At 49.0% G+C, this 24,260-nt stretch overlaps 1 protein-coding gene across 15 annotated transcripts in view; it reads right to left on the bottom strand.

The window, feature by feature from the left end:
- Positions 1-24,260, bottom strand: part of TRAK1 (trafficking kinesin protein 1) — a 201,147-nt gene that overhangs the window by 33,555 nt on the left and 143,332 nt on the right. For 12 of the 15 annotated variants that reach the window (XM_072941058.1, XM_031686769.2, XM_031686767.2 and 9 more), the window contains 4 exons: positions 10,554-10,630; positions 5,044-5,160; positions 2,133-2,233; positions 1,170-1,278 (listed from right to left, as the gene is read on the bottom strand). In XM_072941058.1, coding sequence (XP_072797159.1) covers positions 1,170-1,278; positions 2,133-2,233; positions 5,044-5,160; positions 10,554-10,604 — 378 coding nt within the window. In that variant the 5' untranslated portion in view covers positions 10,605-10,630. Of the gene's footprint in view, positions 1-1,169; positions 1,279-2,132; positions 2,234-5,043; positions 5,161-10,553; positions 10,631-23,358; positions 23,657-24,260 lie in introns of those variants that run through there. The other 3 variants (XM_031686762.2, XM_072941056.1, XM_072941061.1) reach the window with 1 other exon arrangement.

The following is a 24,260-nucleotide window of genomic DNA, read 5'->3' as shown; positions in this document are numbered from 1 at the left end:
AGTTCCTGTGTGCCCAGGACTGGAGCATCTGCTTGGGGTGCGTGCCGGGAGGGGAAGCACTAAACTCAGAATGGGGAAAACTGGGCTGTAGTCTTGGCTCTGCCACCAGCTGGCAGACAAAGCGTGGGCAACCCTCTTGGTCGCTCCGGGTTTGTGTCTCCCATCAGTAAACAAGGGGCTGGAAGAGGTGAGGGACTGAGAGACATGACCCTTTCCACCAGCTTAAGAGCATCCGTTAAGCCCAGACGTGAAGCTTTTTCCAACATGCGGACAAGCTGGAGGTGACAGATGGTCTGCCCTCTTCGAGAGACCTCAGGGAGCCCTGGGCCAGCTTAGGTGAGCACGCAGCCCAAACTTGACAAACCAGGGACTGGTAAACAGGGCTGTACCATACCTCTGGCTAGAGAGCATAAACTCACTGATAACTAAACCCAAAGAACTAAATTTGCCTGCCTCTGTGTTTCTAGATATGGGCAATGGGTGAATGGAAATTATGTGGGGTTTGGAGTCACAGAGACTTACAAACCCTGGCTTTGTCGTCGCTCATTTGTAAGATCCTGGGCAATCAAAACACCCAGCAGCCTGGGTCCCAGTTTTTCCTAGTATGAATGAGAATCAAAGTAACCAGCCTCCAGCCTTGTGGGAAAGATTTTTTTTTTTTTAAAAAAAAGAATGCAGGTAAAATACGTAGCACCGTGACCAGGCAATCAGAAACACTCAGAAGCACGTGTCCCCAAGCTGCCTTGGCCTAACCTTCTGAAGTTAACTATCTGAGAACTATACCCCCCAGGGTTCCTGTACTAGGTCTGTGAAGCCCACATGACCTGCAGGAATGTGAAAACGAGGCTTTCATGCCGGGATTTCAGGTCATTTCTACGTCTGAGCTGGAGACCACCACGGCAAAGCCCCACTTCCCAGGAGCTTGGCCCTGCCCGTGCAGGAGGAGGGGTTTACCGCGCCTGCCCACCCGCTCGCCACCTCTTCGACCAGTTGGTCTGCCGCAGCTGGGACGGCATGTGCTGCCCTGTGAGGCTGCCGGCTGGCACGCGGGGCAGCGGGGACCCCAGGTTCACGGGGCTCTGTAAACACGGCTGCTCTCACCAGATAAGGCAATCAGAAAAGGCCACCCACCACTTTCACAGGGGACAAGGGCAGGGCGTGTACTTCACCTCAGATCGAAGTACAACGTTTTCCTCTTCAAGGTCCTTCAGCTTCTTCTGGAGAGAATCCAGATGGAAGTAATTCTGGACGGAGGAGGACGACTCATTCCTCTTCAACCTGCAGGAGAGAGTACACTTTCTAGAGGGAGAGATATCTCCGCCCACCCCTGGCAAACCATGGGAGGGGACACAGAAGGGCTGTTTCAAGGAAAGCTCAGGGAATGCACAGGTGTGACAGTGACGCGTCAGGCTGCTCCCCCACTACGGGAAAAACAGCGCCCGAGGGCGCACAGGCTCCCAGCGCTCAGACCCCCGTCCCCACCCTTCACGGCCACCCCGCGGAATCCAGGGGAATCAACTCTATTTGAAGCCTAGCCAATGCTGGAATGCCTTCTGTGTGCCAAGAGCTGTACTAAGTACTCTACCCGTATGAGCTCATTTAATGCTCACAGCCCTGTGAACTAAGTACTAACTATTATCATCTCCATTCCACAAATGAGGAAACAAGCATAGAGAAGTTAAGTAACTTGGCCGTGAGCACACGGCTAGTGAAGGCATGGAGCCAAGATCTGAGCACAGGCCATGGGGCTTGAGAGTTCATGTTCCTAACTGGAGACCCTGCTAACTTGGAGAACCCCCTACCCCTTCTGTCCCAAGGACCCACCCTGGCACTGCTGGCTCCAGAACCCCGTATTTCCTCCAGCAGCAGAGTCCAGCCTCTCATTCATTAACAGCCAGGCCAGATCAATCTGAGCTGACAAATAAGCACTAAAACTCAGGCTTTCCTAAAACTAAAAACTAAAATCCCATGGAAATAAGAAAATCAATCTGTTGGAGGCACTCGGCGAGGCTTGGCTTGAAGGCTGAGCAGCTGACCCGCGTGGCCAGTGAAGGTGACCCTGATCAGGCAGCTCCAAGGACGTGGACCACAGCCAGCCCGAGCCCCGGCCTCCAGCGGCCCCCGTGACTTACGGGGTGGAGCACACAGACTCGGGCTCGCTCTCCTCCGCGGCGCTGGTGTAGAACTGCAGCAGCTCATCCTTCATGGACAGTTCATGCCGGAGCTGTGACACCTGCACAGACACGACAGGCCCGTCACACTCTCCCAGGGAGACAGCGCCCACCTCGTGTGCATGCACTGACTGCTCGGGGACAATGTCTCTTTGGGTCCTCTTTACAAGTGCAGGCATGTCACTGATTTTGTGCTACTCAAGGAAAACAAAGGGTTGTGTTTCATCCTGTTGAAGAAAACCACAATTATCTTTTGGCAGAAACCCCTCTGCTTAAATCTGTAGCTTTTACTTTAGCCCAGAGAAGAGGCGAGAAGGGGACGAGAAGGTTCTAGAATGATGGCTAGGGGGACAAGACAGAATATAGGCTGTGCAAGGAGCCACGTGACCAGCTAGGCGAATGCCCAGGGATATGGATCAGAGCACCAAATGAAAGAAGGGGTCATTCACTGCTGCCGAAACCAAATCCCATCTGGGACCAGGACGCTGGCGATGCCAGTTCTGGGTGGGCAGCTACACGCAGCCTGCTCCTCAACCCTTGTTCTCCCACTTGGAAAACCTTGCAGCCCCACCCTGTGACTGCTCCACCCTCACAGGAACCCTGGCCAAGCGTGGCCAGCCCTTGCTTTGTACTCAGTGATTACAAGATAGGAACTCCAGATACAAGAAGAAAACAGGCAACCGTCAGGAACCGGCCGTGCTGACTAGTGCCAGGATGGTTCTGCAGGTCACGCTTATTTATACTTCAGGTTTAAAATGAACAAACCCGAGCCATAAAGACTTTCACCCGCCCCTTCACCATTCAGCACTGATGAACAGGGAACCAGTGCTGTAAGCGAGAATGATAATTGTTTCAGTTCTTTCCTGTTTCTAATTTGATTTGTGGTCTAGAGTTTATTCCAACTTTCCCACACAACACAGTGACTGTATTTTATCTTCCATGGAGAAGCCAGTTTTATGTGCGTAAAGGCTTCAGCTTCAACACCTAGACTGATCACTGAACGGGGTGCCAATGGGAAACAGGTTTCAAACTCAAAGCTTTTCCAAGGGGGGAAAAAGGCACTTCCACTCCCACAGTGCAGGATGCTCTTTGTGGGAGGCAAGGAAGCCCCAAGCAAGGGCAGCGACGGGGAGAAGCAGCACTAAAGGATGATGGTGACCGTTTACTGGTTCCCGGTGGCCTGTCCCCCTGCTCAGAAGGGGCCGGGGGAGCGGCCAGGCTGACCTGCTCTGACACCAGGGAGGAGTCCCGGTCATGATGCTGGAGGCAGGGAAGACGGGAGGCAGCTTTACTTCCCCTAGAACATGACTGTTTTACCTCATCATCTTTTAAAGAAAGCCTGGGGTTAAAACTTCTTTATACAGGGCAGTATGTCAGTTTTATCTCAATAAAGCTGGAAGAAAAAAAAAATCAGTAAAAATTACAAGGCAGGGAGAGTATAGCTCAAGCAGTAGAGAGCACGGTTAGCAAGCATGAGGTCCTGGGTTCAAGCCCCGGTACCTTCTCAAATACATACATACATAAACAAACAAACCTAATTACCTCCCATGCCAGAAAAAAAAATTTTTTTTAACAAATACATGAAAAATAAAAATTACAGCAAACTCAAGGAAAAAAACTCTCTTAATAGGGCCGACTCATCTGTTCTCATTAGTTTAATATCTGATATGTACTCTATCCGAGGACAATATATTAAATGGATGTTTGGAGCATCGAGATTTGCAGATACTAACTACCATCTATAAATAAACAACAAGTTTATAGTGTACAGCACAGAGAACTATCTTCAATATCTTGCAGTAACCTATAATTAAAAAAATAGGAAAAGGAATATTTGTATGTACACGTATGACTGAAACATGCTGCTGTACATCAGAAACAGACAAGACTGTGAACTGACGAGACTTCAATAAAAAAAAATAGTGGTGACTCTATTCCATCATTTTAAAATGATTGTTAAACCCAGACAACAAGAGCTGGGAATGAGCTTCCACGAGGAAGAAGTCTGAGTGTATCTGAGGGGCATGAACAAGGACAGCCCCACCTACTGAGAAACTTTCCGATAGAAAGTAAGGGAGAACAAACGAGAAGGAAAGCAAATCAAAGTCTTCACAGTTCAAAATCCACTGTTCAAAGGGCAGTTAGGACAATGGGAAGGAAGCTACCGAGTGGGGCCTGGCTCTAAACTTCCAACTCTGGTCCCAGCAACCCCGCCCGACTCTGCTGCCTTCCTCCCCCCGCCCACACCACATCCCTCCCAGGAACCGGTGCTGCTCCTCTGCAGCCTCAGCCCCAAGTTAGGCCTACACAGGTCATCCTCCTCTCCCCCACCACGATATCCATGAGCCAAGATTTGTATCATGAAAATAGGAGGGTTTCTATTATGACAACAATAGCCTATTTTTGGTAGTGTTTTCCAAACACAAAATTATGCTGTAATGCTGTCAGAGCCATCACCGCCTCACTCTGCAGCACGGCCAGTCCCCGGACCTGGCTCCTCTCCGCCTGCCCTCGCCCACCCCAGCTCAGGAACCCCACCTCGTTGCTGGAATAGCCTGTGTGTGCTTATCCAAGCTCAGAGCGTCTGTCTCGACCGACGGGATGATCTGGACTCTTGGAGGACAGGGACTGTGGCTGCCCGGGGCTGGGCACTGGGGGCCTCCTGACCACATGAGGGCTGGCCCTAACTCCCATGGCCCCATCCACACCATCAGAAGGAGACAAGGAAACAGAAGGAGCAGCAGGGAGGCAGCTTCCTGAGCGTGTGTGGGAGGGGCATTTCCCACCAGGACCCCGTCACACCATCACCTTCCTGGCCATGCCCGCAGTGCCCCAGCGCCTGCAGCCGCCGCCTCTGCCACCAGCTCCTCACCTCCTCCCTGATGTGCTCAACCTGCTCCTCCAGCAGCTCGTTCCTCTCAGTTAGTGTCTTGTTCTTCTTCAACAACGACTGGCCAATCCGAGCAGCCAACTCTAAATCCCGCTCTTTCTGTGAAAGCAGAAGCGAAAGCAGAGGTTGAGAAGATCCGTGCTTCCTGCAGGAGCCACAGGACTCCAGTGTCAGCTGAGAAAACAAGGTGTTCAGCAGTAACAAAGGAATCACTAATTCGCCACCCAGCCATCAGCATCTGATACCCGTTCAGAGAGGAGCACGCTCAGTCCACATAATGTGCAAGGGCTGCATGGACCCCCAGCAACAAAAGGGAACCTTCCAAGAGAAAGAAAACAAATCTTTTCCTGCAGGGAAAACATATTTCCAAAAACCTTTCTCTACAACTGCTTTTGATCCCCGTGTAACCACTGGGTCACCTGTCTCCCTGCCTGAGGGCTATTCTATCACTAGTGCCCAGCACAGGGAAACACTCAGTAACTATAAGCTAGATGAACGGACGAATCCAGAAGTTCCAAAGTGCGCTTAAAATAAAGCCAAGGCAACCCCTATGGCACACAATAAGCTGGAATTTCCCGAGTTCCTTTGAGTTGCCCTGTAGGAAACAAATTGTTTAAAGTTACTCTAAAATAGATACAGTCACACATTCCTTTTACTTGGGGGAGGCAGGCTACTTTGGCTTTAACAGAAATACTTTGAAAATGGAGAAATAATGCATAGAATTGCCCTACTTCAGAGACAAAGACTATGTTGAAGACACAGAATTTTCTGTTAGTTCAGCCGCTGACATTTGGAGCACAGCAGGGCACAGAGGGAAGTCTTTAGTGGCACCAGAGGTACAGCCGCCTTCACGGGAGGAAAGCTGTCTCCTGACAGGGGGGCGGGCTCTGTCACCAAACGCAGATTCATCCATCTTTGCTGGCGGGATTGTTGGCCACCACAATCAGATTCACTTGCTCATTTTTGGGGAGCAAGGGGGAATGGGGAGGAAAACTCCAGAAAACTAAACCCTTTTAGAAGCCTATGCTAATTATTCTGTTCCCCTGGTATAAAAAGTGGAAGAATGGGGACGCATAGCTTTGAGCAGAAGAAAGCTGGGGAGGAATCTGACAACCCCATGGCCTTGGGCCAGTGGCTTCCACTTAACAAGGATCAGGTACCCTCCAGATTTCTGAGTTGGTTTTTTTTCCCAAAACGTAGGTTTGTAAACCATCAGTTGGTTGACAATCATTTTAGTCATGACAACTGACATCGTTTTCAATAAAATTCAGCAGCACAGACCTGAAATACCAACATGCATTTCCCATAATAAGGTATCATGTCAAGTTTAAAATCTGCTTGTCACACATTTACTTATATGAATACTGGGTCGCAATCTAAGATGCATTCCTTACAGTGGGTACCATTCAAAAGGCTAACTGCCCCAGGCGAATTGTTCTGCTCCACCATTTGAGAGTCTGTCTGGGTTCTGACTGAATGCCCCTAGAGCCCAGTTCCCTGGTCTGTGAGATGAGGGAGGGTAGAGGGGCAGACTAGCTTTTACTATTTATTGAGTTGTAAGATTTTTTTAAAAAGCAGCTTTTAGTTTTAACTTCTTACATATCCACCGAATTATTGTACTATCCAACAGTGGCACACCTTCCTCTGCTTGTCACAGGAGTTTCGCTGAATTACAAGCAGAGCACTGAAGTCAAAGCACAGTTTGGGAGGACGGGGTTCAGCAGTGATCTGGCTTCTCCAGAGCTCTTGCGTGAATGACGGTCTCTCTCCCCTTGGTCTTCCATGGTCCTGAAACCCCCAACTGCTGTCCTACTGTCTGGGAAGCCAGCCAGGTGTCATGTCATGTGAGCCACAAATTCTTCCAACTCATTTCCACCATTTGTGTCTCCCCCTCGTCCCCTCCCAGGGAACAAAGGGGGCCAGTGAGTCTGCCTGACCAACTGAGACGCCTGTCTCTATGCACTCATCCGTGCTGCCTACGGCGTCTTCCAAGGAGGGTCCTGATCTCAGTGGCCCTTTATCATTTCTCAGACACAAGAGTATTTGGTATCCGGAGGACAGGACCCACAGGGATCATGCGAGGGAACCCACCTCTCCAGGACCGCCTCTGAATTAGCTGAGTGCAGGTGGTCTCAGCTGGCTAACCCTCAGTAACACTGTAGCAAGACTGTCTATTCCCCTTCAAAGTGCGGTCTCCATGAATCTCACTCAGGTCTACTCAATCTCTACCAGAACAAGTCCTCAGACTAAACGCCCGGCAGGTGCTTCACGCTTGTCGGCTCACTGCCTCCTGTTCTGCGTCGCCTGTCATCACACGTCCAAGCTGCTGAGCTCCCGCGCGCACAGACATTTCATATGCCGTAGCCACATTTTGTATGCAGGTTTCACTACCAACAAATCAAGCCAAAATCGTAATGATGAAGACAGGCTGGGCAAGGACCTGCTGGAGCCCGTGAAGGATGCTGATGGCTTCCCAGAGCGCTCGGGGCCAGAACTCAAGAGGAAGGGGAAGCAAGCAGAGGAAGGAAAACAAATGGATGGGGAGGCCCAACAATGAAGCCCTGTGACCCTCTCCACTACACCCCAAGGCACTCCAGACCTCAGACCTGAGGGCCCCCTTGCTCTACTGAGGGGGCAACTCTCACCTTGTTCACACCAAAAATCTAATCTTTATAGTAACATCGAGAAAACACTCTAGGGGGTGGAGGACATAGTTCAGTGGTAGAGCCCACACCTAGCATGCACCAGGTCCTGGGTTCAATACCTGGTACCTCTATTAATAAGTAAGTAAACCTAATTACCTCCCCTGCCCCCCAGAAAAGAAAACACTCTGCTGGAAAAAAAAAAAAAGCAAGAAGTTACGGTAAAAATATTCAGAGATAAAATACGAAACTTAAAAAAGTTATCAAAGTGTCTCTGGTTTTTCCAATTTTTCTAAGGCAACAGGCCAGTTGGGTTTCTCTTTGAAAATTTCAGGAATAAAAAAAGTCTCATTTCTCATAACCAGCCAACCTATGATAAATATTTACTTCTAAAATCAGGAGAACAGCTAGGAAATGACCATTGGATCAAACCACAGTGAGAAAATGAGACGACAAACAAATTTAGGCCCTTGGAAAGAAGCTATTAAAAGCCTGGTTCTTTTGTTCCGGGAAGCGTGGCCAGGCGGGGCTCGTTCTAGTTTAACTCCCTCCCCAAAGCTCTGTTTCGCTGAAAATTGAAAAGCCTGTGACTTGTGTCTCAGCTTGTGACCAATGAATGCTCACGCTGCCTGGCACAGGCCCGGAGAGGAGCGCAGGCTGCCGCCCACACTGAGCGGCTGACTCATCTCATTCACCAATTTCAGGATCGGAAGCATGACTAAGGGGCCCCCCGGAATAGCCCTCTGCGTGACTGGGGAGGAGGCAGCTCTGCCCAAAGGTAAATTCCGAATAGCAACAAGCCAGGGCAAGCTGCAGAGTCCTCGCCCCCTTCAACCCAGAAGCAAACTCCGCACGCGGCCCAGGGCTGTGCGCCGGCCCCGCCAGCTCCCCACCTGCGTGTGGCAGGCACATAGAACCAAAGCAAACCACTCTGGAGGAGGAAATGGAACCAAAGCCAAGAGACGCAGAGCATGTTACAACCATCAAGGTACTGGGGCCCTGAGACCAACCGGGAAACCGCCAACTTGCAAAGAAAAGCGAGGACTCAGGAGTGAGCCTTATCAGGCCGAGGAGCAATGACATTATATGTAAAACACACAGAGCACTGCCACGTCAGCTGCTAAAAATAAAACAAAGCAGGCCCAGCTAGAAGCCACCTAAAGAAACTACCCAAAAATATTCTTTCTAGCAACTCAATTTTTTTAAAAGGGATGACTGCATACTTTTTGTGTAGTGACACTCATTTAGGAAGTTAGCTGGGGGTGTTACGTGAAGTGTTGGTAACTAGGATCTGCATCAAGGGCTGCAAGCCCAGCTGTTCTGGAAGTGGGCCTCAAACATCCAAGCCAAGAGGGATGTTGCCCTGTGGAGAGGCCTCACCCAGCATGGCCAGGTCACACCCCACAGGAGCCAAGGACCGCGGGCCACAGGCACTCGCTGAAGAAGCGTCCCGTAAACAAAGAACGTTACCCAGTTCATGTTTTTAAGGTAAAAATGTCTCACTGACAATCAACTAACCACATTCCCCTAAACTAAATAAACAGGGCAGTAAACACAGCCGAACGCAACAGGGCCACATGCACAGCGGTTAAGGCCGTGCGACCTGGGTGTCTTCTGCCCTCTCAGATGCAGGCCCCCCACTGCAGGGCGGGGGAAACAGAGGCACTGACGTCTGAGGACTATCGCACAATTGATGACATGACGCACGGATAACAAACAGCTCGCGGTCAAAGTCTCCCCTTAATAATAAGCATGACCGTGGAAACGGACATTTATCAAAGGCCTGTCATCTCCAAGATTAAAAGCGAGAAAGAAATCACCCAACAAGGTCCCCACCCAGCAGAAACCTATAACCAGTCCAGTTGGATGAACTAAAGCAAACAACTAGAGGATGGCTCCCGTGCTCAGGGCTGGTGGGGTCACAGGGATGTGGCAGCTTCAGAGGTCCCCAGTGAGCCCTGCGGTGCGACATTCAGAGGCAGAAAAAGACAGAGGTGGCCAACTGTGCACACGGTCACGGGTGGGGGAGCGGGAGGCAGGACCCGATGAGGAGGAGGACTCAGGAACGTGGTCCAGGATGTGGCCTTGAGTGAGGAGTGCGGAGTGCCGGAAGCGGGCCAGGTGAGGACAGCAGGCGTGGGAGGGGGGTGGCTGCAGGGAAGATCAGAACAGAGGGAAACTCAAATCTCACTGCCTGGGCGCCGGGAGCTGGAGCGGTAACCCGGGGAGGAAAATAAAGGTAAAGACACAGGGCCCGCTCAGAAAACTTGACGACTGAGAAGACTTGACGTCAACAGAACGCTGAGAAGAAGTTGAGGAAACCAGTCTCTCAAGCACCCGAGGCTCATCTACTCTGAAGCAAGTCTCTTAAATTGTTCTTGCCATGCTTATTTGGGGTTATTTCCACGCTGACACTGCACAATAATATTCCCTTCACCTGATGGAAGTAAAAGTGAAACAAAATGGAACAAAAATATTACAGAGATGTGGATCCTGAAGTGTTTTCTGACATTTTTTGTATACACTTAAAATATATTGTTAGTAAATATTTTAAGGGGTTTTAAATCTCAAACTGGGTGTTCTATACCAAGTATTTACTTGATATTCTATTTTGCGCCATTAATACATTCCTTTTAAAACCCAAAATACCCTGTACGAAGCTACAGCTACAAAGGCCTACATACAGAGCTACCAGTTCAAAAAAAAGGGTAAAGCCACTAAATGATGCCCCGAGAGGGCCTGAGTTCCGAGACTCTTCACTGAGGACAGTAAGGCACGCTTTAATTGGTATGAATTATTTATCAGTCAATTACAAACGACTCTGTGCCCCCTCCCCCCCAAATCACTTACCTCTTCAAGAAGCCGAGTTACAGCATCGATGTCATTATATGTCTTAGTCATCTGGCCAACTCTTTCAGCACATAAAACTGCAGGGAAGAAAAAGGACAATCAAACTACTGACTGGGCCACAAACCGGCCCAACAAAGGACCCGCCGAAAAAAGTGGTTCTAAAGTTATGCCCGCGTACTACACACACAGGGTGGTTCCAGAGAAAAGTCCCAAATTGTGTGGGGTGAGGGGGGCGGGGGGGGGCTACTCCTCCCCGCAAAGCCCGCCACTGCGTGCGGGTGTGTGTGTGCATGCGTGCACGTGCGCACTCGGGGGTGGTACTGAGGGCAGGGCGCTGGAGTGGAAAGGGGTCTGGCCTCGTATCTGATTGGGAAAACCGAAGTAGGTCAGCAGCACAGCCACTGATGTGTGAACTGCCAGAAAAGACCCACAGGAGCTAGACCCCACTAATTATAGAGACCCAGCCATGTGGACAGAGTGGGGCCTTCCAAAAGCAGCCCTCGGCATAATTATTTAACAACAGCCTTAGCTGGTCATTTCTTAACGGCACAGCCCCCTCTTCCCCAAACAGCCTAAATTCTAAGGCTATGCAACCAGTTTCCAAACCATGAAAACTGGGGTAGTAAGATTCTTCTCCACACTCTTTTCTTTGTAGTTTATTACAAGATATTGACTATCTGGTGCCATACAGTAGGACTTTGTTGTTGGATAGATTTTTTAATCCACACCAAACACACACACACACACACACACACACACACACACAATTACATGACATATGCCATTCGCTGAGGTCATAAGAGGCTGCCTGCAGGCCACTTGAGGACTGTGTCTTTGCTCTTAGGAGATAAAGGGTGTGCACTGAAAGAAGGCCTTAGTCTCCAGAAAAATCTCAGGGCTGTTTTATTTTAAATCAATCACCAGGAATCCAACTACAGTTCAAACAATGTGAAGATAGCATGGATTTGATTCTGAGGAGGAAGGAGGAAGTAAAAGCATTTAGGGCCCAAGTGTAACATTTTTTGAAACCTGCCACTTTGGGGCTAAATAATGACTTTGTAATCACTCCTCATAATTAAGACTCTAGAAAATAATTCTTTTTTTTAACAGCGGAAGATTTAGTTCAGCTTTCCCAATGACCCACTTGCAGTCCCAGCCCATGCGAGGCATTTGGGAACTTCCGTGTATTCCTGAACCAAATTCAGTAGCATTACTAATGGCCATCTGCGACTGGAAAGCGATAGGTCTCTAAATATTTTATTAAACGCAAGTAGAGAGCATCCTAGTGGGTGAGCAATGAGAAATCTGATCTGCTGGAATGATTTTCTAGCGTAAGGAGAGACCTGAAATCTGGTTCCAAATCTGAAGCCCTCCCCACACAGGTGCCCTGAGAGCCCAGAGAGGGGGCTCCCCTGCCAGCCTCTCCTCCACCCAGGACTTTACGGCAGGACAGGAGCCATCCGGCTGCTGGCTGGAGGGAAGGGCACTGCCTCAGATGTTTCCTTCCTTTCCCTTCCCTTCCCACAAGGAAAAGCAAGGGAGATGTACAGGGTTGGTTTAAACCAGAATTTAACCTGATGGAGATGGAGTCCAGGCTCAAATTGCTCTAAATAGTTCATCAGCTCAAGGTCACAAGAAATCCTTCAGTGAAGGTTTCCATGCCACGGGCAGGAGTGGGTTTCACGCTGCACAGCTGTGACATCTGACAACAATGCAGACAGACACACTGGAGCCCTGCAGCCAGCTCCCTGGAGGAGAGCGCCGCGCGCCCAGTCATCACGGACCACGGCAGCTACAAAGGCCTCTGTGTTGAAGCCCGTGTTGTGACTTCAGGGCCAGCTAATTCCCCTCCTTGCTTTCCTCAAAGGACCAAGTCCTCTGCTTTCCTACAAAAAAAGACAATCAGGCTACCTTTTAAACTAATCTTGGCTCTGTGTCACCCTCACCTAACAGAACAAGAATCGGAGGGGCTTTTTGCTCTGGGATCATATTAATCAGAAATTATGCTTACACTTTTAAAGCTATTTTCTTGAACTGAGATCACTGTGGTTAATCATGTGTAGATAATCACATGCAGATGTAAGAGATAATGGAGATTCCACACACCCCTTACCAAAGTTTCCCCCGATAGTAACATGTTGTAAAATTATATCACAACCAGGGTACTGACATCCATACAATCCAGGAATCTGACTCAGATTTCTGCAATGTTACCTGTATGGATTGTGTGTGCACACATATGCACGCCCACCTACATGGGACTATAAAGCTCTGTATGATTTATTGCTTGTGTAGGTTCATGTATCCACTGCCACAAGGATCCCCTGTATTGTTATAAACCTGGTTTTAAAAAGCTTTTCCACTCTTGGGCATATATCCAAAGGGAACTATAATCCGAAAAGATACATGTACCCCAATGTTCACAGCAGCACTATATACAATAGCCAAGACATGGAAGCAACCTAAATGTCCATCGACAGATGACTGGATAAAAAAGTTGTGGTATTTTTATACAATGGAATACTACTCCGCCATAAAAAAGAATAAAATATTGCCATTTGCAGCAACATGGATGGACTGGAGATCGTCACTCTAAGTGAGGTAAGCCAGAAAGAGAAAGAAAAATACCATATGGTATCACTCATATATGGAATCCAAAAAAAAAAAGACACAAATGAACTTATTTACAAAACAGACTCACAGACATAGAAAAAAAAACTTATGGTAATCGGGGCAGGGTAGGGGAAGAACTCGTCCAATGTCACACAGGTAGCAAATGCTGAACTTCAAAAGTGAAAAGAGACTCCTAAAGGACCAGCAGCTTATATTTATGGAGTCCCTGCTCTGTCTGGGGATTCAATGTGCTTTTTTTTTCCATCTACTTCTCACAACAACCCTACAGGGTAGGCGCTATCATGGTGACTACTCCTTCGATGAGAAAACCGAGGCTCAGAGAAGTTAAGGACCCGACCAAGGTCACGGCAACTGAGGCTGTGGGCAGGGGCTGAGCCCAGGCCAGTCAGGCTCCTGTGCTGAACTAGGGAGCCACAAAAGATGCAAGGGTGAGGTTGAGGCCGGCACAGATCAGCGGTGTTTAGGAAGTATAAAGAAAGCAAAAAGTAGCTGTGGTTTGGCCAGGTCCCGGACCCCCAAGCTCTGAGGCCCAGGTTTTCACAGGAGACTCTCCCGAGGCTGTGAGGCCACAGGTCCTGACAAGTCCTGTAATTGTATGTCTCGGGTTTCCTCTTCTAAGAAGTGAGGAATCACAAATGACGTTTAAATCGTAAGACAAAGGCAGGCTTTTCAAGCACCAATTTTCTAGATATTCAACCTACAATAAACCATCTCAAGTTCCTCTCTCCGTGGGAACAGTATTTCAAACACAGGTTCCAAGTCTGACCAAGGGAGCTCAACCATGTAAATCCATTTCCAGCCAAAAGGTGTCCAAAACAAACACAAAGTAAAAGAGCAGCCATAATCTCTATAATAACTTAATATGAGAAAACTAGGGCCCAAGTCCCTGAAAAAGAAGTTGAACACGCCAACTGCAGCAAAGCACACGTCTAGCAGGAACATGGAAGGACGTCTGCTGTCAGGGACCAGGCTCTGCGCTGAGTAAGACAGAGCCCCCCCACCCCCGAAGGTACACAGAACACAGGAGCCCACGGGCCCTGTCAGGGCGGCCCTGGGCGGAGGTCTAGGTGTGCGAGGCCTGGCAAGCCCCCTTAAAGAGTATGGGCTTTTATCGGGGGACAGTGGGAAACCACTGGAGGGCTTCAAAGGGGCAGTGTCCACAGGGGGGTTCTACTTTGGAGAACATTCTGGCTACAGTGCAGAGAAATGGGGGGGGTTGAACAGCATCAAGGCCGTTAACTAACCTGAGAAAATCCTGGGTGGCTGTGGGAGTGGAGGGAAGTGGTCTCTTCTGGAGAGAGTTAGGGGAGGCCAATCCACAAAGTATAGGATCTGGGCTTCTCACTGGGTCAAAGGGGAGATGGACATTCCACTTCCTGGGCCTCACGTGCCCCTGGGAGGTGGGCACGTGAGGACGAAGGTCAGAAGCACGAGGGGGCTGCCCCAGTGAACCCACTGGCATCGGGACCACCGCTGGGGTCACCGTGGAATCACATGCCAGGCAGAGGGCTGTCCACAACCACAGCAGCTGGGGGCCCACCTGGAAAGAACACCCTCCTGGGGGCTGGAGGTGTGCAGTCTTGCTTCGGCAGAACCCCCTTCGAGATGAGAAGAGAACCAAGTGTTTATTCGTGGGACGGCAGGTGGAATCGTGAAGCCCCAAATCAGCTGAGTAGCCCTGGGCTGGCTGACCGGGGAGAGGGACACCCAGGACTGGGCTGTCACAGCCAAACAGGGGTGAGGAGTGGGGCGCAGCCCTGAGGGGCACTCTTGTTTGAAAATCAGTAACGCAACTTCTATGGGGTGAATTAAACTGTGTCCAAAGTGGTTTTGAGAATAAATGCTGGCACCCATTTTCCAGCTCCTGTTCAGATACGAGACTCCAGCCAAGAAATCCCTAAGAGCCATGGTGTGTAGTTCCTGAACAGAAGTGAGTTCCTGCCCAATGCTAAGAATTCCAGCTGGTGGGAGGCTCTGGGATGGAGGCGCAAAAGCAGTCCCCACAGGGAAGGGAACACCTGGGCTGTGGGTGGTGGTGAAGGAGGAGGGGGCTCCGGGGTTTCATGGAGCACCGTGTGAGCCCTGGGGCAGGGGCTCTGGCAGCTGCAGCGGGAGGTCAGAGGCGGAGCCCAGGAGGCACGGAGGGGTGGGCAGGGAGGTTCTAGCACAGCAACCCGCCCTCCGTAAGGAATCTGTGTTTTGTTGCCACATTAACAGGCTTGATGCAGCACCTTGACACGTTGGCCTTATCGGTCTTCTCCAAGAAACGGGCAGAACTCACGTTCTGTATTTCAGTGGAAAGATTCTCATAAAGTTGTTAGAACAATCAGCTCTCGTCACTTCTTAACCTAATTTTAAAAACATTTCTCCTCTGCCAGTTTATATCTTTGGAGCAAATGAATGCATATTTTACACATGCGAGTGTGTATATATACATAAACTATGCATTTATAAATATATGTATATATAAATGTGTATTTCTATATAAATATCCCAAGCCATCAAGAGGATCGTTCCTTATAACTCAATGGCCAAGTAACCAACATCCATGGATGATAAGATATTCATGACTGCCTATGACACTCGCATTTTGGGTTGAGTTTTGGCTATGTGTTCTACCTTAGTTTATTTCTTTAATTAATTAGAACATCGTTTTCAATCTTTTTTTTTTTTTTAAGAACCTGACCTCCAGTCCCCCCTCTACAATCACTTCTCCTCCCGTCTCCTGTACCTTACCATCAGTTTTTTAAAAAGTCAATTTTATTTTCTGTAATTTTTATTATAAAAAGTATAGACTTAATGAATAAACTTTCAAGATAGACACATACCTCCCAGAGACTGTGATGTGTCCAGTGGAGATGGGAACTGGTACTCAGGTGTCATGGAGAATGGCCTGTGAACCAGCCGGTTATCCCTGTCTCCTTCCAACCAGTAGCAGAAGCAGCTGCCAGTTGAAAAGCAGCCCTACTGTGTCCCCCGATCCTCCAAGAAGCAAATCCAGTAAATACTTCCTCCCTGTTCACAGGGGCAACGGGCCGAAGGTTCAGAATCCAAGAGCCACAGCTGAAAAGCTTTCCATGAATTCTACATGAGTCACCACCGAAGCCAAGCTTCCAGACATTACAAAATAGATGCCCCTTTAAAGTTCTGTCTACAGGCTTCTGAATTTAAATTGTCAACGTTCCACTTAAAAAGCCTCCCCGGCTCTGCCACTGCCTACGAGCAGCAGCTTCAATGCAAAGACACACAGGGACCAGCCTCCCCGGTTCCCCACCTCTCTCTCTCTCTCTCTCTCTCTCTCTCTCTCTCTCTCTCTCTCTCTCTCTCTCGCCTCCCACTGGCTACCCATGCTCCAGCACAGCTGGTCCATACCCAGGGATGCCACTCTCAGAGGGCTGGCCTGGCGCCCTGTGTGCCTGCTATTTCCCTCTGTAGGGACTGTGTTTCTGCCACTTCTCCATCCGGGGAGCTCCTGCTTTTCCCCATGGCCCGGCAGGAAGACGGCACCTCCATGGAGCTGACAGCCTAGCCGAGTCTCAGCCATTCCGTTCGCTGCTGTACAAACTGTGCCTTTTACAGTTGGTCTTCCCTGAGAAGACACCTAGCAGACATGAGAACTGGGCCAATCTGGCAAAGCATTTTTGACAGGGGGTGGGGGGCTTTTTTTTTTTTAAATGGAGGTACTGGGGATTGAACCCAGGACCTCGTGCACGTTAAGCACACGCTCTACCCCTGATCTATACCCTTCCCCCTCACCCTGGGGGACATCTTTAAATGGCTGCTTTGACCCACCTACACAGCAGCAAGTCCCACTTATCTCAGCCAGACCAGTGCTGGTGGGTTAGACACACGTATCCCCGCACTTTAGAGCAGGGAAACAGGCTCTGAAGTTAGATGAACTGCCTAAGACCACCAAGGCTTTAAAACTTCCCTAGGTATCTACCCAAAAGAAATCACAACACATGTCCACGTAAAAACGGAACGCATGTTTACAGTGGCATTACTTATCTTAGCCAAAGAGCAGAAACTACCCCAGTGACTCTTGACTGGCGAATGAATAAACAAAACGTGGTATATAGGCCCCAAATGGAGTGTTATTCAGCCATAAAATGGAATGAGGTCTTGATACATGCCTCAACATGGACAAGGCTCAAAAACCTGATGCTCAGTAGAAGCCAGACACTGTATGACCCCATATATGAAGTATTCAGTAGAGGCAACTCGCAGAGACAGAACGCAGACCAGTGGTTCCCTGGGGTTGGGAGCAGGAAAGGAGATTAACCATAAACAGGCACGAGGAAGCTTACTGAGGCAGGGGTGGAGTAGGGGATGTAAACATAATTGTTCTGACACTGAATTCTGGTGATGGTTGCCAACACGGTAAATTTACTAAAAAGCAGTAGCTTCTTCACTTCAAATGGGTTGTCTGTATGGTATGTAAATTATACCTCAATATTTTAACTTACTAACAAATAACACACAGACAAGCACCCCTGAACCCCATATACCCTATTCCATCCACTCCTCAGCAACACGACAAGGGAAACACTCTTTCATGATCTCATGACTGAGACTTCCTCAAGCCACAAGAACGTTCTCAGGCAGTAAAATTGTTTGGGACCAACATATCACCTAGGAGAAAATCAGCACTGATAAACGGCCCATAAGCGTCCTAATCTGCCCCACACAGACTGGACTATTTATAATTAGGTAATTGTGAAAACTATTTGCTCAGATACATCCACAAGGAAACTGACAGCCAGCTCCCTCCAGTTTTCACCCTTCTCCCAAGTTACAGCCAATCCCCGAGATTCAGCCGCGCCCCTCCCTCGGCTGCTGCCCTTCAATGTCTATCTTCAAAAGAATTTAGACTTGGCCCAACAGCCCGAGTGTATTAACTACTAAGACCCCAAAGACACATTATTTAGTTTAAAAAAAACAATAAAACACAACTATTTTAACGCAGCCCTTGAAGTAGGCACAGGAATAGGGTGAGGGCCCCTAGGACTTGGTAATAAAAAGCAGTACTCATTTGTCAGTAATTAAAAGGGGAAAAAAAGGCAGAACAAATTCTTGATATTCTTGTCTAAAAGATTTCATGTCAAAAATGGCCACAGCCATAACCAACCCAATTCTTACAAATGTCCCAGATCCCTTCCCGCCTGTGTAAGTCACATGATGGCAGCTGAGTCTTATTCATCTGGGGCCCAACACATTGATGCTCAAAAACATGGAAGCTTTTATTTTACTCCCAGGCCAGTCCTTGCACAGAAAGGCTCATTTCTAACCAACACATCAAAGGGGGTGAATATATAAAAGCCCTGGCATGTACCTTACCACCCCCGATGAGCATGTGTCCTGGGGCGCCACCTCCACTCCCAGGCTTCCTGCATGAAACAAGAAGCCATCTGGAGAGGGGCAATCAAGTTCAAGTCCAATGTGACACCAGGAAAAGGCACAAAACTGCTAAGAAAGAAGTTGCATTAACAGAAAGGCATCAACTAATCAGCAGCTGTGGTCTAAAGCCAGAAGCAGTGGGCAGACTGTCGGCTCTGACTCCTCTCAGGTGAAAGGTGCTGATTTATCGTGGTGGCTTCAGACAATTCCGGGATGGTGTAGTGGCAGAGGCCAGCCCAGAGCCCAGCCCACTACAAAGAGCGGTCCGTTCAGCCATCACCAGCACCAGCGAGGTGCCCACTCTGTGCACTGGGAGGCAGGAACGAGGTCAGCTTTGTCCAAGGCCAGCCCTGGGGTGATACTGGTACCCGAATCCCAGTAAGAGAGCTGCCCTGAGCAAGGGACATCACTGGAGGCCTGCGCCGGGTAGCCATGGATACTAACAACCAAGCCCAGACTGAAACCAACATAATGAAAACCACAAGCAGAGAGACCTTTGTAACAGTGCTGAGGTCAGTGCTGATAAGCGGAGCCAGCAACTTTCTCTTCCGGGAGCCCACAGGAGAGAGTCCTACACAGCAGTGCTGCTGGCCACACTGTGTCAGTACAGACGCCAGGGCCCCGGCCTGATGGCTCCTTCTCCAGGGCGGGCTTTCCCACCCCACAAGGCATCACAACCACCTCTGGGACTCAGCACACCTGAGTCTGGCCATTCTCCACTCTGCCCAGCCAGTCCCCTGTCCCCTGCAGCCCCAGGATGAAGAAGGCATTCTGTTTGTGCAGCTCCTTGGAACCAACTGGAGGGTTTGGACACGTGGGGCTGGCCCGAGGCACGCCATCAGGCTCTGGGTTCCCACTGCCAAATGGCCAAATGGCACTGTCTTTATCTCGGTTTTTGCAGATGATAATTATGTGTTAGTGCTCAAAACTGCCCTTTGTGCAAAAGATGGACATGCTGACCATCAGCAGCCACCACTCAGGAAGGACGTGTGCTCTCTCACAGTCTCGGGCTCAGAAAACAATCATGCTGAGAGCACTCAGTGAACCCCACCCTGTTCTACAGGCTCCTTTCAAATCCTGCCACATGAGGGCAGTCAAAAATGACACCTGCCAGGAACTGAGCGACCAACCTTGCAGTTGGGCAACAGCCTCAGAAGCATCCAGGCGAGAAAACATTACGAAGTCAGGCTTCTTTAGAGCTCTTTGAGAAAACAGCAGGAAACTGCCATGCAACCACAAGGCAACATGACCAAACTCCATTCTCCAGTGTCTTCCTGCTGCTCGGGCCACTGCTCGGGCAGAGACGGGGCGTGACCACTTCACTCACAGCAGCACTGTGATTCCCGCCCGCTTGGGATCACCCTGAGCACAGGGGTTGGGGGAAACCAGCAAAGCCCCGCTCCAGGAACACCACTCAGCAAGAAAGCGCTGGAGGTCAGTTCCTGCACAGCGCAAGTCTTCAGTCACCGGAAGACACAGAGGCTAGGTATTTTCTCTCCTGAGGACACTGAGAGCAATGCTGTGTCTGACAGCCGTGTGATCCGAGCAACCTCCTTCTCCGGGTGCCTGGCCTCCCCGTGAGCACCCACGTCGTGGGCTACAAGGATCACATGGATAATGTGAGGGAAGGGTCTATGGGTCTATTAGCTGAGAGCCTGGTGTGACAGAGGGCAGACCCCAAGGCAAGGTGAGGGCCCAGCTCTGTGCTTACAGCCCTGGGACTCTGGGCAATTTATCAGAGCCTCAGTTGATTTGACTGTAAAATGGGAATAATGTTTAATTCAAAGGCTGTTTTGAAGATTAAATGGGTGATATCAGAAAGTATCTATCACCCTCATAAGGTGACTGAGAGGGAACAACAAATGTCTCCTGTATCCATAGCTACCAATATTAGTGTTACCCCAAACTAATTTTGTCCCTCAGTTTGCAATCAGCAGTATCTCTTTTAGAACCATTAACCATGCAGACACCCACCTGAACCACTTCAGAATCCAGGGGACATGGTGACCCCTACATCTTGCAACGTATTTTCACACATGCAAGAGAAGACAAGAGTGGGCTTATGGGGTCAGAGGAAAACAGGGTCCTACCCAGGAAACAGGACAGGGCAGGCTTCCAGCAAAAATGGACACAGAAACCAGGCCTTCCAAAGCAAACCTCTGTCTTCCTGATCTTCAGGGCAGAGCAAACCTTGTGAATTTTATTTTACAAAGAGAAGCAAGCACATTGGCAATGAAGTCCAGTCATCATTCCACACCTGTGGGTTCTACCTATGCAGACTCAACTAACTCTGGATCGAAAATATTCAGAAACAAAGAAAATTTCAGAAAGTGCCAGAAAGCAAAACCTGAATTTGCTGTGCTGGCAACTTTACATAGCACTTACATCATATTAGGTATTATAAGCAATCTAGAGTAGATTTTAAGTACATGGCAGAATGTGTGTAGTTTATAGGCAGATACTACACCCTTTTATATAAGGGACTTCAGCATCCGTGGATTTTGGTATCTGAGGGGGTCCTGGAACCAATCCCCTGTGAATACGAAGGGATGGATGACTGTATCTTTCTCTTGCAGTTACTGTCCTGAAAGTACCAACACTTCACCTGAAGGACTGCTAAAAATATTTTATTAGAAAAAGGAGGGAAATTAGATGGGAACAAATAAGAGACAAGGAAGAGAATGTAACTGTCTATCTTAAGACGACAAATGCAGAAAGGGGTTTGCCCCACCCCATTGAATGCGATCACCACGTAGAGCGCCCAGCATCTGTGAGAGGTGGACCAGCACAGGACGGTGTGTGCCGCCGTCACCCAGACGGTGTGTTAAAACCCAGACAGACAGCTGGGCGCCACCCCAGAGAGTCTGACTCACCAGGTCTGGGGCGGGGCCCGAGAATGTGCATTTCTCACAGTTCCCAGGTGATGCAGCTGCTGCTGCTGCTGGCCGGCCGAGGACCCCATCGTGATTACTGCTAGCACAGGAGTTAAGAGGAGTCTTTGTAGGGCCTTAGAGCTCGTCTACACAGGCTGAAGCCACTTATTAGCTGTATGATGAGTTGCTTAAGCTTCCTCTTATAAACCTATGAAATGAAAAATCGTAACCTCCCATGGTTATTTTAAGGATTAAATGCATGAATTCCTTAAAGCACTTACAGTGGTACCCGGCACGTAGTGAGTACATAAGAATCATCAGCTCTCACCATCACTGTCATCTGGTTCTCAGTTTTTAAAAATTAAAAAAAAAAGTTTAAATACATAGATACAGGAAATATATACAAATACATTTTTTCTTCTCTTGACTAGGATACAGAATGCTGCTCTAGAACTGAGTATAACCTCTCCTTTAGACTCATGATTGATTTTTAAAATCACTGTATTATAGGCTTTCAGACAACAGTTCATCTCATATGCCCTGAAGATCTCGTTAAAACGCAGATTCTGACTCAGTGGGTCTGGGGTGGGGCCTGAGAGTCTGCACGTCTACCGAGCTCCCAGGAGATGCAGGCACCTAAGGCTGCATGCTGAGTGGCCCAGCTTTAAGGGACACAAGCTGACCCAGTGAAGTCCGGCCTGGCCCTAGTCCTGTAAGAGCAGACAGACGCCTTCCTCTTGATCACTTCCAGGAATCCAGCAAACACAGTCCCTGTCGGTCTGTCACTCCTCTCTCCTTTCCCCTCCAACATCTCCTTCATCATAGGACCGGGTGGGGCGCCCAGACTCAGCAGGGAGCCCCCTTGCTCTCATTTGGCTGTTTCCACCCTACCCCTCCTTTCTCCAATTAAATACTTTCAACTGCCCAGCAGGTGAAGTGCTAATATTTTCATGCCTGGAACCTCAGAAGAAAAACACTTCTGGTAGATGGGTACTTATAAATTATTTTAAAAATAAAAGTTATGCTGAAACATGAAAATAGGCCATCACAGAGCAGAATTTTGAGAAAGTATTCTAACTGCTTTTACTCAAGACCCAAAATACATCCATGTAGCCACTCTTTAAAACAGCCTGTTTCACCCCAAAAGTCTCTTTCTCTGGGCTGTGAAAGACCCAGAAGCTCAGTTAGGAAACTCACACCCAGAATTTGGGTATATCTTTCTGTAATACCTCCCTCTTCTCCAAAAGCAGTATGCCCCTGAGAGAGCCCAGTGCTGGATTCCCAGGTCATCTCAGTGTAAGTCCTTGTACTTTTCTATCTGAAGTATTTCTAAGTTTAAAAAAAAAAAACAACCCTATTTCAAATAGGTGATGAGTGGTTTTTAAAAATAAACAATTTTCTAAAGTAAACAAAAACATTAATTGCTCAGTCTCGTCTGTTAACCCGCCAAAACCCGTTTGGTCAGAAGAAAACAATCAAAACTCTTAAAACAGAGTGCTGGAATGCCACAAAGGGGGGGAAAAGCCCTGCTATTCGCAGTAACAAGTATGAAATTCAAAGATCTTAGTTAAGCAACAGAAGCTACACAAAATATACACACTGTTCAATTCCGTTTACATAGATTCAGAACAGGCTGAGATGATACAAGTCAGGACAGAGGTGTCCCAGGAGGGAGGGGTAAACTAGAAAGAGGGACAAGGGGACTTTCCAGGGTGCTGGAAATGCAACTTCTCTCGTGGTGGCTTTACACGAATGTCATTCAGCCATTTACCACCTAAAGTCTGTGTACTTGGCCTTATACCCCACTAAGAAAACAAGGTTGCTGTGAGATCAGTAAAACAGCCAGATCTGTATACACACTTAAGGGAAAGGATCAGATTGGAGCAAAGAACAGAATTTACCCTCTTCCAAGAGGTCCAGGGTTTCGTGCTGCTCTTGGATGGGCTTCGTCTCTTCATCCTGGCAGTCATACTCAAAACATTCTTCCTCCCCTCCCACGTCTCTCAGGGACATTGCTGAAGTCACCCCAAAGCCCAAACATCACCTTAAGGGGCTGCCCTTGGGAGAGCTCCTGGCTGCCTGCCCGGAGAAGGCATTGGGGCCGGGGCCCCTGGGGCACACACTGGGCTCTGGCCAAGCCGTGGACATGCCCTGGCTCAGCTGGAGTGAAGGGTGTGCATAGGGCCACTGGACCATTGTCACCCAGGACGGACCCGGAAGGGGGTGGCTCCCACAGCCAGGAGGTGGGGCAGAGGTTCCAGAAGCACCTATCAGAATGGGAATGCCCTGCCCAGCCCTGGGGTGACCCCGCCAGGTGCTGTGGAGTCAGAGGGGAGGCCAGCAGGCAGGTGCACGGCCTCAGGCCAGCTCTCTGCATCCAGATTCTTCTCCTGCCTTTCCTCCTCTGGAAACAACAAGGAATGGTAGCTTCTGGAAGCTTCACAGCATTGCACAGAGGAATACCAACCACACCTTTAGCAGGTATACCTGTTTAAAGGTGGGGCTCTGGTGAAGGAGGTGCCCCGGCAAATGACTGCCCAGTACCCTCAGATAAGAGAGTCCCTGTGGGCGTGCCTCAAAACCTGAGACAAATATGACTGTGACAACAGCCTGACACAGGGCTGCACCGGGAAGGAAGTGTTCATTCCGGTTCCTAGCAAGAGGAAACAAAAAAACTGCAGTAACCATCGCCTGTGTTAAGCTGAATTCATCCTAGTCTTCTTTGGTAATAATATATTGCATTTGCTCGTTTTTAAACTGCATTTTGTAAATCCTGCTCTCACCCTACATCTGTGTATTCACA

Source organism: Vicugna pacos, chromosome 17 (genome assembly GCF_048564905.1).
Source record: "Vicugna pacos chromosome 17, VicPac4, whole genome shotgun sequence".
NCBI classification, from domain to species: Eukaryota; Metazoa; Chordata; class Mammalia; order Artiodactyla; family Camelidae; genus Vicugna; species Vicugna pacos.
This window is presented reverse-complemented; position numbering and strand designations above follow the sequence as displayed.